General features: G+C 34.9%; 1 protein-coding gene across 14 annotated transcripts in view; it reads left to right on the forward strand.

The window, feature by feature from the left end:
* prom1a (prominin 1a) overlaps positions 1-11858 on the forward strand; it is a 52495-nt gene extending 40637 nt beyond the window's left edge. For 7 of the 14 annotated variants that reach the window (XM_077531720.1, XM_077531723.1, XM_077531724.1 and 4 more), the window contains 10 exons: positions 271-324; positions 831-911; positions 993-1061; positions 1168-1257; positions 1937-2052; positions 3534-3602; positions 5907-6010; positions 7180-7221; positions 8719-8767; positions 9529-11858. In XM_077531720.1, the coding sequence (XP_077387846.1) occupies positions 271-324; positions 831-911; positions 993-1061; positions 1168-1257; positions 1937-2052; positions 3534-3602; positions 5907-5976 (549 nt within the window). In that variant the 3' untranslated portion in view covers positions 5977-6010; positions 7180-7221; positions 8719-8767; positions 9529-11858. Of the gene's footprint in view, positions 1-270; positions 325-830; positions 912-992; positions 1062-1167; positions 1258-1936; positions 2053-3057; positions 3603-5906; positions 6011-7179; positions 7222-8718; positions 8768-9528 lie in introns of those variants that run through there. The other 7 variants (XM_077531722.1, XM_077531721.1, XM_077531729.1 and 4 more) reach the window with 7 other exon arrangements.
* Positions 11859-12378: the final 520 nt, after the last annotated feature.

Here is a 12378-nt window from a genome sequence, read left to right on the forward strand (position 1 = left end):
CGCAAGTTGCATCATCCATTTCATACATAGTGCTTGTCCTCATTAGCTAGACCCAGCTGACCAATCACACCCCCTAATGTGGATGCTCAACTTTAAAGGGTCTTTTCATTTTGAAGCACAATCCTTCTGCATGTGTGACATGACAAATGTGCTCACTTTTGAGCAAGTGTCGTTTTCTGCTGAGTCATCGTGATCCAGGTGGACCTCCACGTTTTAACGTTTTAGCCCTGCTGCTCTCTGACTGTTCGTTCTGTTTTGTTTCCCTTGAAGAGCTCCCTGAACCAGAGCATGAGGTTCCTAGAGAGAACTGCCTCAGACCTGCCAGTAAGTCAACCATTAAAAACTGTCACAACCGACAAATTTTAGTCCTTTCAATACTAAAAAGTTCCTTTATACCGGCCGAGAGTCTCATCAACTCAACAGGAAAGAGCTAGCTATAAGCTAACGTAGCCTATATGTTAACTCAATGATCCTCCTTGTCAAACAAAACAAACACACAAAACTAGTGACAAAAAAGGTTCAAATTAACGTGCAGAGTAAAAAAAAAATAAATAAAATAAAAAAATAAATAAATAAATAAAAAAAGCCAAAACCCCAACACTAATGGGAACTAGCTAGAAGCTAACGTAGCACTTTTCAGTCAAACATCCATTCTTTTTCAATAAGCTCCGGCTAAAAGTCTTATCAAGCCAATGAGAAGTAAACCAGGAAGTAGAAAACTACCAAAATAAAACAAAACAGCAGAAGCAATTATTAGTATAACCAAAGTGTTGCAATGAGCCAAAGAAAAAGCCAAACACTCGACTGAATCTCATGTTTCTTGTTCACAGAACAAAGTCTTAGCCATACTCGACGCCATCAACGCAGCCCAGTATCTCATCTCCCAGAATGCAACACATATTATTAACCGGGTACCGACACGACTCCCGTTACAGACATCATATTTCATATAAAAATAATTTCTCATTTATAATAATTGTTTTCCCTTTCAGGAAAGTGCAAAATACACATCAACCATTGTGGGTTACTTCCACCAATACGCAGAGTGGGTCAAGACATCTGTAAGTCACAATACTGTAATAACACATTAATAACATGTAATAAGATTACTTTTTAATGTTGTTAATATGCAATGTGCTGTTGTGCATATGTGTCACCTTGATGCAGCTGGCCATGGAGGTGGCGCCATGCAAGCCTTTCAGTAACGTGCTGGACACAGTGGAAATTATTACCTGCAGCTACCTTGTGGACTCGATGGTATTTGATTACTTATACTTATATATTACTTATGTAAGATCAAAATATGTGTTTTCGTAGGAGATTACATTTATCCTGTGTGCAAATAAATATATATAATTTGGCATAAATCCAGGGTGTTGAAAAGTTGTATTTGGCTATATTTTCAAATAACATGAATGCTTATTAGGGGTGCAGCTCATAAAAAGAAATGCAGAGGTGCAAAAATGTTTGATTTAGCCATTAAAAAATAAATAAATAAATAAATAAATCTTTTGGTGTGAAAAGCTGAATTTGTCAATATTGAACAGTTTTTGGGGGGTGTTGTAAAATGAATATTTCTTTCTTTTTAAGTGAGATAAGGAACACAGAATTTTCTAAGGGTTGCCGCTCAGAAAATATGAGTGGGTGTGAAAAAAAATAAAATAATTTTCAATTTAACAAATTTGAATTTCTCTGTGGGGGCTAAAATTGAATTTGGCAGGTTTTCTTTTTTTTTTTTTGCGATGAAAATTAATATGCATTTCCTCTTCTTTCCATTTATATTATAAAAGGTTTCTTAATGGTGAAGGTCTGTTAGCTTTTATCAGATTTTTGGTCAAATTAATTTACATTTGAAAACGTTCCCACTCGCACATCTATTATTGAATTGCAAAATCAGTGTACTGCTAATAATGCCAAATGGCGGTTTTTGGTGCAGAACGTGTTCTGGATGGGTCTGGGCTGCAGCACGCTCTTCCTCATCCCGAGCATCGTGCTCGCGGTCAAGCTGGCCAAGTTCTACCGCAGGATGGACACGGAGGACGTTTACGACGAGTGAGTGCTTTTTTCTTTTTTCTTTTTCTTTTTAAATACAAACTGCAATGGCATATAAAAGCTGTAACTCACACACATCAAATTGGGTTCAAAATTATTCTTATTTTTTTTAAACGATAGTTCCACTTTAACCCTCCTGTTATGGTTGCTTCTGTAGTACACCAAATGTGACCTTCTATATATTTTATTGTATTTATTTATTTTATTTATTTATCTTTTTTGGGTTGGAGGAGGTCTTATAAACACGTTTCCAAATCACAGACTTTTTAAAAAAAATTTCCCCCCCAATATTTTTCATCAGCGTTTCCGGCTAATAGTTTTGGTGGATTTGGAATGAATGACTTACAGTCATATTAAATAAACATTCCTAAGATTTTTTTTTCATAGTCCTATGTTGCCCACCTGTAATCCCTAATTATAATAATAATAATAACAACAACAACAACAATAATAGCTTATATTTAATTTTATGATGAATTCATTTTTTGCGAATATTGGAGCAACTAAATTAAAAAAAAAAAAAAAATGTAACCTAAAATTTGGAATGACTTATGGTAATATTAAATAAACTTTACTAACATAAATATTAACATTTTGAGTGGGTAGTTTTTTTGTTTTGTTTTTTTAAATGGTCCTATGTTGCCCACCAGTAATCCCTAATATTAATAATAATAATAATAATAATAATAGTGATAGTAATAGTAACAACAATAATAATAATAATAATAATAATAGTAGTAGCAATAATAATGGCTTATATTTTATTTTTTTGATTGATTTTTTTGTGAATATTAGAACAATTAATTTTTGAAAAAAAAAAAAAAATTTAATATAAGGTGACTTTTGGTGAGAGACCTAAAAAGGGGTGAATTAACAGGAGGGTTTCAACCACTGCTTTCCTGCATTGATTTTTGCGAATAAAATTTGAGTGGACTATAATTTCAAGGCATTCTTTTGTTGTCCCCTAACTCTTTCTTCCCGCTTTTATTTCCTCCTCCTTCGTAGTTCCTCCGTTTCGGGGACTTGGCATTTTACTTTGTGATAACCATTTCTACTCTTTCCATCAACCAGCTCATCCTTCATCCTCCCTTTTTTGCTTTTGGCATCTCATCCTCCTCCTCTTCCTCTTCTTCTTTGCACTCGGCACTTTACAAAGACACTCTGGCTTGGAAGGCATGTTCCTACTTCCTGGTGCATTCCATAGAAGAATATTATTGTTTTTGTTTTTTTTGCCATGAATCACCCATTTCTGCTTTTGACCATCCAAGAGTTTACTTTTCCAAATAGTTGGTGCTGGTTTCTGGGTTAAAAAGTGTCCCTTAGCTTTCACCAAAGGGCTCTCGCAATCGCAACCTGACAAACGTCTTGACTGTCATTGCTGTAAATAAAATCCAAAAAGGAACATGACAAGCATGCCGACATGTTTTCATCTCACATCTTTCATGTTTTTTTTTTGTTTGTATGCAATGTTTTGTTTTCAGTATGGAAAGTGGTAATAATGGTTATCATAGCGAGCCCCCACAAGGCATCCTAAACCCCCCTGTGACCAGGTAAACACGCTCATTGCTAAGTCCGCTGCATGCAATTTGGTGGCGGGAGCATGCTGGCATAATTGACATGTATCTTCTATTGTCTTGAGGGTTTCTGTTCATTGATGACAAGCGCATAGCACTATTCAGAGCTTGCGGCTTCATTTTGACTTCTGAGGGATTCGGAGGCTGTGCGGCCGACCAAGTACCGTATTTTCTGCACTATAAGGTGCACCGCATTATAAGGCGCACCTTCAATGAATGACTTATTTTAAAACTTTTTTTCATATATAAGGCGTTACAGTAGAGGCTGGGGTTACGTTATGCATCTATTAGATGGTGCTGCGCTAAAGGGAATGTCAACAAAACAGTCAGATAGGTCAGTCAAACTTTATTAATAGATTACAAACCAGCTTTCTGACAACTCCAAAATGAATAAACAGCTGTTTTATTATTTTCTCTGAGGTAAAGTATTAGTATTAGCTAGCGATCCAAGATGGCGCGATCTTCTGCGCATGCACGTCACCGATGGTGCAGGGTCACCGATAGCGTCTTGACAGCGAGACCTGTTGTGGCTCAATATTGATCCATATATAAGGCCCACTGGATTATAAGGCGCATGGTCAGCTTTTGAAAAAAATGAAGGCTTTTAGATGTGCCTTATAGGGCGGAAAACACGGTACATTTGCCTACATTGAAACACAAAAAAGTGCATTTGTTGAGTTTTGAGGGATTCAACTCAGTATGTGGAAAGACAGATAGCTCAATTTTTCTTGATTAGTTTAGGTTTTGTTTTTTGATGGATTCAACTTACATTATCCATAACTTACATTTTACTCCGTTAAATTTGATTTATTTTTATTATTTAAATCAATATGTATATAATAAATAATGATAATAAATATTTTTATTTATTATTACATTTTTTTAGGTGGGGAGTGGGGCGTTAAACTGACGATTCGGATGACGCATAGCTTTAACCACATGGCCTGCATTTATCTTGCTTTGCTTCATTTATTTATTTTTTTAAGAGGTCAACCTACTATGCGGACAACCTCATAGCTTTAGCCTTAGATTACATTTAATGTTTTCGTTAGGTTTTTTTTTGTTTGTTTTTTGTTTTTTTTTAAGAGGGATTCAACTTTTGTGGTTGACTACATAGCTTTATCTGGTCTGCTTTGATTTTTGAGTTTTGTGCGAATGACCTCATCGCTTTAACTTTAGTCTACATTTATCTGAGTTAGTATTGATTTGTGTGTGATTTAAATAATTATGCAGCCTGCATTTATTTCGGTTATCTTTGGTTTATGAAGGATTCTATGCGGGCAATCACATAACTTTATTTATTTATGGGGGGGGTCTCTCTTTTTGTTTTTTTTTCTCTTTCCTTTTTCAATTCAAGGAAGATTCAGATGACTGCAAAGCTTTATCCAGAATGTGATTTAATCTGGGTTAGATTTTTTTATTTTATTTTTTTTGAGGGGTTCACTTTTATTGTGATTCGTCCGGGTTAACAATATATCTAATTTCCTTAAAACTGCTCTGGCTAATGCAAGTTTGACATCCATTTTTGAGCTACACTGTTTGTTTACAGAGTAATGTAACTTGGTACTCAATGTTCCATACCGAAAATTCCAAATTTGAATACATACATCGAATCACTCTTTCCTCTCGTTTAGAGTCAACCAAAGTCCGATGAATGTGCACCTGATCATTTTGTTCCCAGAGAGGCAAGCATGGCAAAACGCTTGAGATTCTTTCTGCTTCTTTTATTTTCCTCTTTAAATTAATCCCACAAAAAAGAAGAAAAACAACCAAATAACTTCCTTTTTTTTGTTTTTTGTTTTTTTTTAAATGTACTTACCGGGTGAATATTTGCAGTTATTTATCATAACTTTAGGCGGAGAGCAAAACATTCAAAAATAATAATAATACAATTTATCAAAAAAATAGCCACATTTTGTAGATGAAAATGAAAACCGAAGGAAATAAAAAGCTCTTGAAAGCAGCAAACTTTTTTTTTTTTTAACGCCGATATGAATTTTAAAAAAAACATAACTGTTGACCTCAGTAAGCTAAGTTTTTTTTTCCGTTTGTCACTTCATGCCATTAAGTTTGAAGGTGAGCAAAAAAAATACTGTCAGTGAAAATAGAGAAAATCTGAAGACAGACACTTAAAAAAGCACAAAATAATATCCAAATCAAATATTTGTTTGTATTGTTTCTATGTTTTGCTCTCTGACCTCATGAGCTTCTTGTTTTTGTTTTGTGTGTGTGCGTGCGTGCATGTTTTTATGGCCGCTAATGTTGTTGTTCCTGTGCTAGCATCCCAACGTACGATACCATGAACAGGTTCCCGAGAGCCTCGGCTCCTCCCAGGCACATCGACTGGTGACCGAGAGCCCGCATTTTCTTGTGGCTCCCGACAGGTACTTTAAAAAAATAAAATAAAAATAATAACGTCTTCTTACAGCATGGATCCATCCGCCTTTTCCTCTTTCATTGTCATTACATTTACACAATAACTTTTTCTTTCTAAAAATGTTTGGGATGCCACTTTTTTCCCGACCAATCTCAGTATGAGTATTCACTCACTGAGTACTCATCGATGCATCGATACCTCAAATACTTTTGATATACGAAATTTTTTTCGAGCATTTCTTTTTGACGCAGATGACGATTTGACAATGTGCAAAACTGCCACAGTGTAGCGCCAATTTCTGTCACGGAGAACTTAAATTTTATACTTTTTTGCCGTAAGTATCATGGCTTGGTATCGTCAGACTTACCGGCAGAAATACCTTCAAATATGGCTTGTATCAGCCTGATACCCGGTATCTGATATTGTACTCACCCGTCCCTAAAAAATATAAACTAAACTTAATCTCACATAACATTTCTTTTTTTCACCTAAAGTCAAATTAAATATTTGTGTGTTTTTTGCAATGCTATGAGTTCTTTCTTGCAAGGTGCATTTTTTAAATAGGTTATAATCTATTCTCGCAACATTTTACATGTCAACTGACATAACTGTATTGAAGTAATGTTGACATTTTTTGTTTGCAAATGTTTGTAAAATTCTGAATATTTTCTCTTTAACATTATTTTTCATAACCTCTTTTTTATATATCTTTAACTCCTAACATTTCCTAACCATTCCTGTATATATATAAAACAAATAATAATAATTTGTTCCTGACAATTTTGTCAAAACGAGACTACTTTTTTGTTTTTGTTTTTTTGCTAGAAAAATGCAAATTCTTCATGTCGAAATTTTACGTTATTCTCACAAAATTCTACCTTTTTTTGTGGTATACTTTGGCATTATGGGTGTCATATTCCAACTTTTCTTTCATAATTTTCCACCTTATATTAACACTATGTTAAAATCTACTGTAAAAATGACTTTATTCTTGTGAAATTCTGAACACTTTTTTTATTCCTTTAAAATTCATTTTAATAATATAACAAAAGTTCTTTTATTTTTTTTGGTCATGATGCTTTTTTTTTGTTTATTCCAGCCTCTAACCATCCTTTCATGTGCAATTAATCCTGCTATCTCTCTTTCCTCAAACTAACCGTAATTCTTTTATTTAAGCTTCTTTTAGGCTGTTTCTTCTCTTTTTGGAGTGACATCATGGTGAGAATCATAATCATGTCTCCGTTTTCTTTTGATGTAAATGCTGCATGAGGACATTTTCTTCTTTTGTTTGTTTTGTTTTGCATGAATCTTATTTGATGTAACTTGATGTTGTCGTGGGAGCCACAAAGCCACAGGGGCCATTTTGCATGGCCAATATGGAAATTTCCAAGAGAATTACACGCACGCACACGCACTCCCAAAATGAAGCACATGACTCAGTGCGCCCTCGTTTATTTCCGTGTGTCGTTTAACGTCGTAAAGACAAACGAGAAGACGTCCACGCACAGCCAAACGATCGTGTTTTTACGTTGATGCATTGCATTCTAGAGAAAGGTGGAACGAGCGCTACCAAAAACCACAACATGAAAATGGATTCAGCTGCAGATGTTATTTTGGCACGTTTTAGGAATTTAGAGGAAAAAGATGGATTTGTAACCATACTGCCCTAATTTGGCTCGTTATGGGTCATGTCCTCATTACTCTTCGTTGTCATAATAATGTTGGATTTTCTTTTCTTTTTTTTCATGCATTTTGGGTGGCATAAATTCTTGGAGAGAAAAAAAAATCACTCAAACTGATTTTATTAATTTGTGGCAAGAATGAATTTGAAATGTTACTAAAATAAAGGTGTAATGTGAACGAAAAATGATGAACGTCGTTTAAATGATTTAATTCTTATAGTATTACACCCACAAGAAAAAGTCTATTTTTTTGTTGTTGTTGTTGTTGTTGTTGTTTTTTCACTCATCCTACAACTCCAGTTATTAAATACTATTAAATATAAATTATTTTTTTCATACTCAAAAAAAAAAAAAAAAAAAAAAAAAATCGGAATGCTACAAATAAATTTTTGAGAACAACTTCTCGAAAAAAATTTTTTATTGCCTTAACGCTTCAGACTTGTTTTTGTTTAAACATTCCCATCGCAATCCACTTTTATTTTTGTAAAAGGACTTTATTTTCTTAAAAGGATGAATATTTTCTTGTAATGTTACAACCATATTCTCATAAAATCACAACTAGTGCAACTTTTTTCTCGCAACATTCAAAATATTACGAATTATTCTTGCACAATATGAATTTTCTTGATTTTCATAAAATCAACAATATTTTGTCTGAGCATGATAACCGTATTCTCGTAAAGTTATAACAAGTTTTGTTCTCATTTTTCTTTTTTTTGTAATTTCCAACATATATTGCCTTTAATATTCTTTTTTGTACCCGTTTTTAACACGTGCAAGGAAAGACTTGGTATTAGCCTGCAGATGTCCAAATAATGAGCAACCTTTTTTTCTTCTTCTTCTTCTTTATCTGAGGCTAACAGCAGATTAAAGTTTTTAAAAATCCTTATTGAAGCCTGGAGGAATCCTCATTTCTGTCTTTATTACACTTTACAGCCCGAGCTGCTCTACTCTCCCAAACTTCATAAGCAAATATTGCTGCTTGTTTGAAACATGATGCCAACGTCTAATTCTTTCCTCTTCATCTCTGCAGCTGCCACGAACTTCACTGGAACTGAAAAAAGAAAATGAAGAAGTGTAAGGTGAGTTGGCTGCACTTTGTTGTTATTTTATTTGGTGCGACAGATTCACTGGATGAGCGTAACGAGTTTCGATTGTTTGGGTCGATGTTTGGTGATAAAACCTTGGGGAGGCTGCGCCGTTCACGCGGCCATTTAACAAGCAATTTGCTCCTCGACGGAGCCTGAACAAATCCATTTATGTCTACACGCCGTATGATAAGTGGCTCATTGAAGTGGCTTTTGCCTCAATAGACAACGTTGGGGACGAGACGTTTTGGCGGAATATGGATGCTAGTTTTAGCATATATATATATATATATATATATATATATATTAGTGTTGTTCCGATGCCGATACTGCATAAAAACAGTGGTATCGGTGACTACTCACAAGTAACATGCCGATACCATTAATTCCAAAGCTAAGGATTTTGGATGTAGCATGTTGTGTCTTGCTCGTGCAGGACATTCACTGATATGTGACATGTTCACTGCATGCCGTTCTAAGATATTGGCCCTTGAATGCTCTGAACCAATGGCAGGACATCTTTTTCATGTTGAGGAAAAAAAAATTTTAAGTATCGGTATGGTATCGGCATCGGCCGATACTGCAAAGCTGGGTATCGGTATCAGTATCGGAAGCCAAAAAACGGTATCACACTAATATATATATGTATGTATGTATATATATATATATATATATATATATATATATATATATATATATATATATATATATATATATATATATATATACGGTAATTTTTCTGTCATTTACTACAGGATTTTTCTGTCATGACGACATGCTTTCGGAGTGCTTTCATCATGATCATCCCTCCTGCCAGACGTCAACGGGCTGCCAAGTTGTTTACATTTCATAGAACGCAAAAATCCCAACTGGACTGCAACATTTTCCTGACGATAACAACAACAACAGTGGCGAAGTAACCACGAGAAGGTAACGACACGCCGCTTAAAGGACCTGCTGATAAGTTTGCTTCGTGATTCTTGAGGACGACGGAAAAACGACGCCTATTGTTATGTTTGCGGCAGGTTGGCATCAACAAGGTGGATCAAAAACATGGACAAACTGGAGCTAGCATGAATTTTTAACTGTTTACAATGATACGCAAAGTAACGTCATCCCTGTGGATATTTTGGGGCTCGTTTCGAAAAGACTGGTTGCCTTTCATGTTGGCATTTACTGCTTTTTACTGCCCTGCCTGCGATGTGCTTATGCCGTTTGCAAAATTTTGAAACATAGAGGAGCATTTTGTTTGTTTTTTTCCTTGTTTTTTTGTCTGCTTCTACAAATTTTACTGGACTCTCTGCAATGAAATTTGACTTTAGACTCCGTCCGATGTAACTGATGAGATTTTTTTTTTTCTTGCACAGTGCACAGGTTGCCGTTTCATTCAAATTGTGTTCAAATTTTGCACGTTCATAACAATACTTGAGCAAACATGGACCAAAAAAGCTTCTTTTTTTTTTTCTCGCCAGTTTCAATGAACTTATTTTTTCTGCATACATTTAAATCAAACGATTTAATTTTTGTACAAAAAAAATTAAAAATATTCTCCAGGCTTTTTTCTTTACAGTTACATAAAAAGCAGATTACAGTTGAACCAAAGAGTGACTTTTCATTTGGAAAATTATAGAAAATATTTGTAAAGAAAAACATCAACTTCCAAACCCTCCAATAAATCTCAGGACTTTTTTTTGAATGACTACTACAATAGAGAACAATCACAGATAAATAATCAATACAACCACAAATCAATCAAACGCTGAAAAATATACCCAGTCGCTATTTTCGTAAAAAGTACTTTTTAAAAATGTCTTTGCTTTATTATTTTTCCAACATTTACACGTGTCTTTAGTGAATTAACATTTCAGTGACAAAGTGGAGAAATATTGTTCACAAGCCAATTTTTTTTTTTTTTTTTTTTTTTACAGTAGATCTCAGGATTTCCCCACTCATTTTTGCGAATTTGATTACACATTGTTCTGTAATCGAAACTACGTGGATACATAATTTATCGAATAGTAAACTCGAGCAAGCGAATGTATTCCAGTTTGTTTTTCTTCATTTTGTACATTGTGTGCTAATGCTAACATGTCCTGCTAACATATTGCTTACGTGTTTACAGGCTAGCTGCTGTTGATGTTAAAAACAAAAACACACATTGGACAATCTGTTCCTGATACAAAATGTGATTTTGGTGTGGAAAAACAAAATACAGTACATAAAGGAAAATAAGCAAAAATGTTTCCCTCTTTTTGACACAACAAGCTAGTGCCTAGCTAGCATCTGAAACTGCCAACAAAATAACCTTGGCCACTATAACTTTTAGATCTATTTGAATCAAAAGGTCATCTTGAGTTGAACCAATTATCAAAAATATTTAGTCGATTCTTACAGTTTTAACATTTTTACTGAATCGTTAGCTTCTGTTTATGCTACGGTGGTACCTCGACATGCGAGCGTCGTGAGTTTTTCAAGTCAATTATTTTTGTGTCGTGTTGCAACCAGAATTTGAATATTTTAATGGTGAATGCTGATTTGATGTACAAATAAAATGGCTTGTGAATTAAACTTGTAAGTCAAGGTGCCACTGTATTTGATTCAACCGTTGAAATATCTTAGATATAAAAAAAATAAAATAAAAAAAACAGCATTTAGCATTTTGGTATCAGGCTGACAAACATGAGGGACCGAAAGACCGCAGTTCATTTGTATTCGGTTTACGACAGTGTTTAGCTACTCATGCTAAACCAGGTTAGCTGCTAGCTATTAAGCTAGCCACCCTTTTTTTTTTCCTCCATACAGTTGAAAAAAATGAAATAGAGTTCCACACATAAATTGTCTGTATAGCGACAGAGTGCACACGTAACATTCTAGTGTAATTTTTTATTGAGATTTAAGTTGAAAAGGCCTTTTGCGCATATGTCTGCTAATTTTTCTGGCTTGGGGATTCGGTTGTTGCGACAGAAAAAGGATCCGTTTTTCTGTTTGTCTGCGAGAATTTGGATGTGAAGGGACAACGCTTGATTTTTTTCTTAAGTGCTTCAATGTGTAAACTGTAAATAAAGTTTTTCTTTCAGCTTGTAAATTTTTGTCTCCAGTCTATGTCTGTCAGTGTGTTTGCGTTTGTTTCAAGGTGGTCATGTGGAGTTGGCCAGCCAACGAAGAGGCCGAGTGATTTTTGATGCTGGGGCGCTCCTTCAGATGATTGTAATATCCCGCCACTTTCGTGGAAACGCTCTGGAGACAACCTGAAAAATGAAGAGAAGGTTTCAAAAGGTCTTTGTCGTACTTACTTGAAATGGAAGAAGAAGGCGAATGTTAGATAAACACATACGTCAGACAAGGAAAATGTCTTTCCTGAAATGAAAGGTCCTGATTTCTGCAATCTTTTCTGACACCAAACTTAAGGACTCAGCTCAACTCAAATGGAAAATAAATAAATAAATAAATAAAATAAGTCTTGTCGAAAAGGGAATCTGCGATTGGCTGGCAACCAGTTCAGGGTTTACCCCGCCTATTGCCCAAAGCCAGCTGAGATAGGCTCCAGCACTACCCGGGACCCTTGTGAGGAGCAAGCGAGCAGAAAATGGATGGATGGACGAAAA

Source organism: Festucalex cinctus, chromosome 9 (genome assembly GCF_051991245.1).
Source record: "Festucalex cinctus isolate MCC-2025b chromosome 9, RoL_Fcin_1.0, whole genome shotgun sequence".
Lineage (NCBI taxonomy): Eukaryota > Metazoa > Chordata > Actinopteri > Syngnathiformes > Syngnathidae > Festucalex > Festucalex cinctus.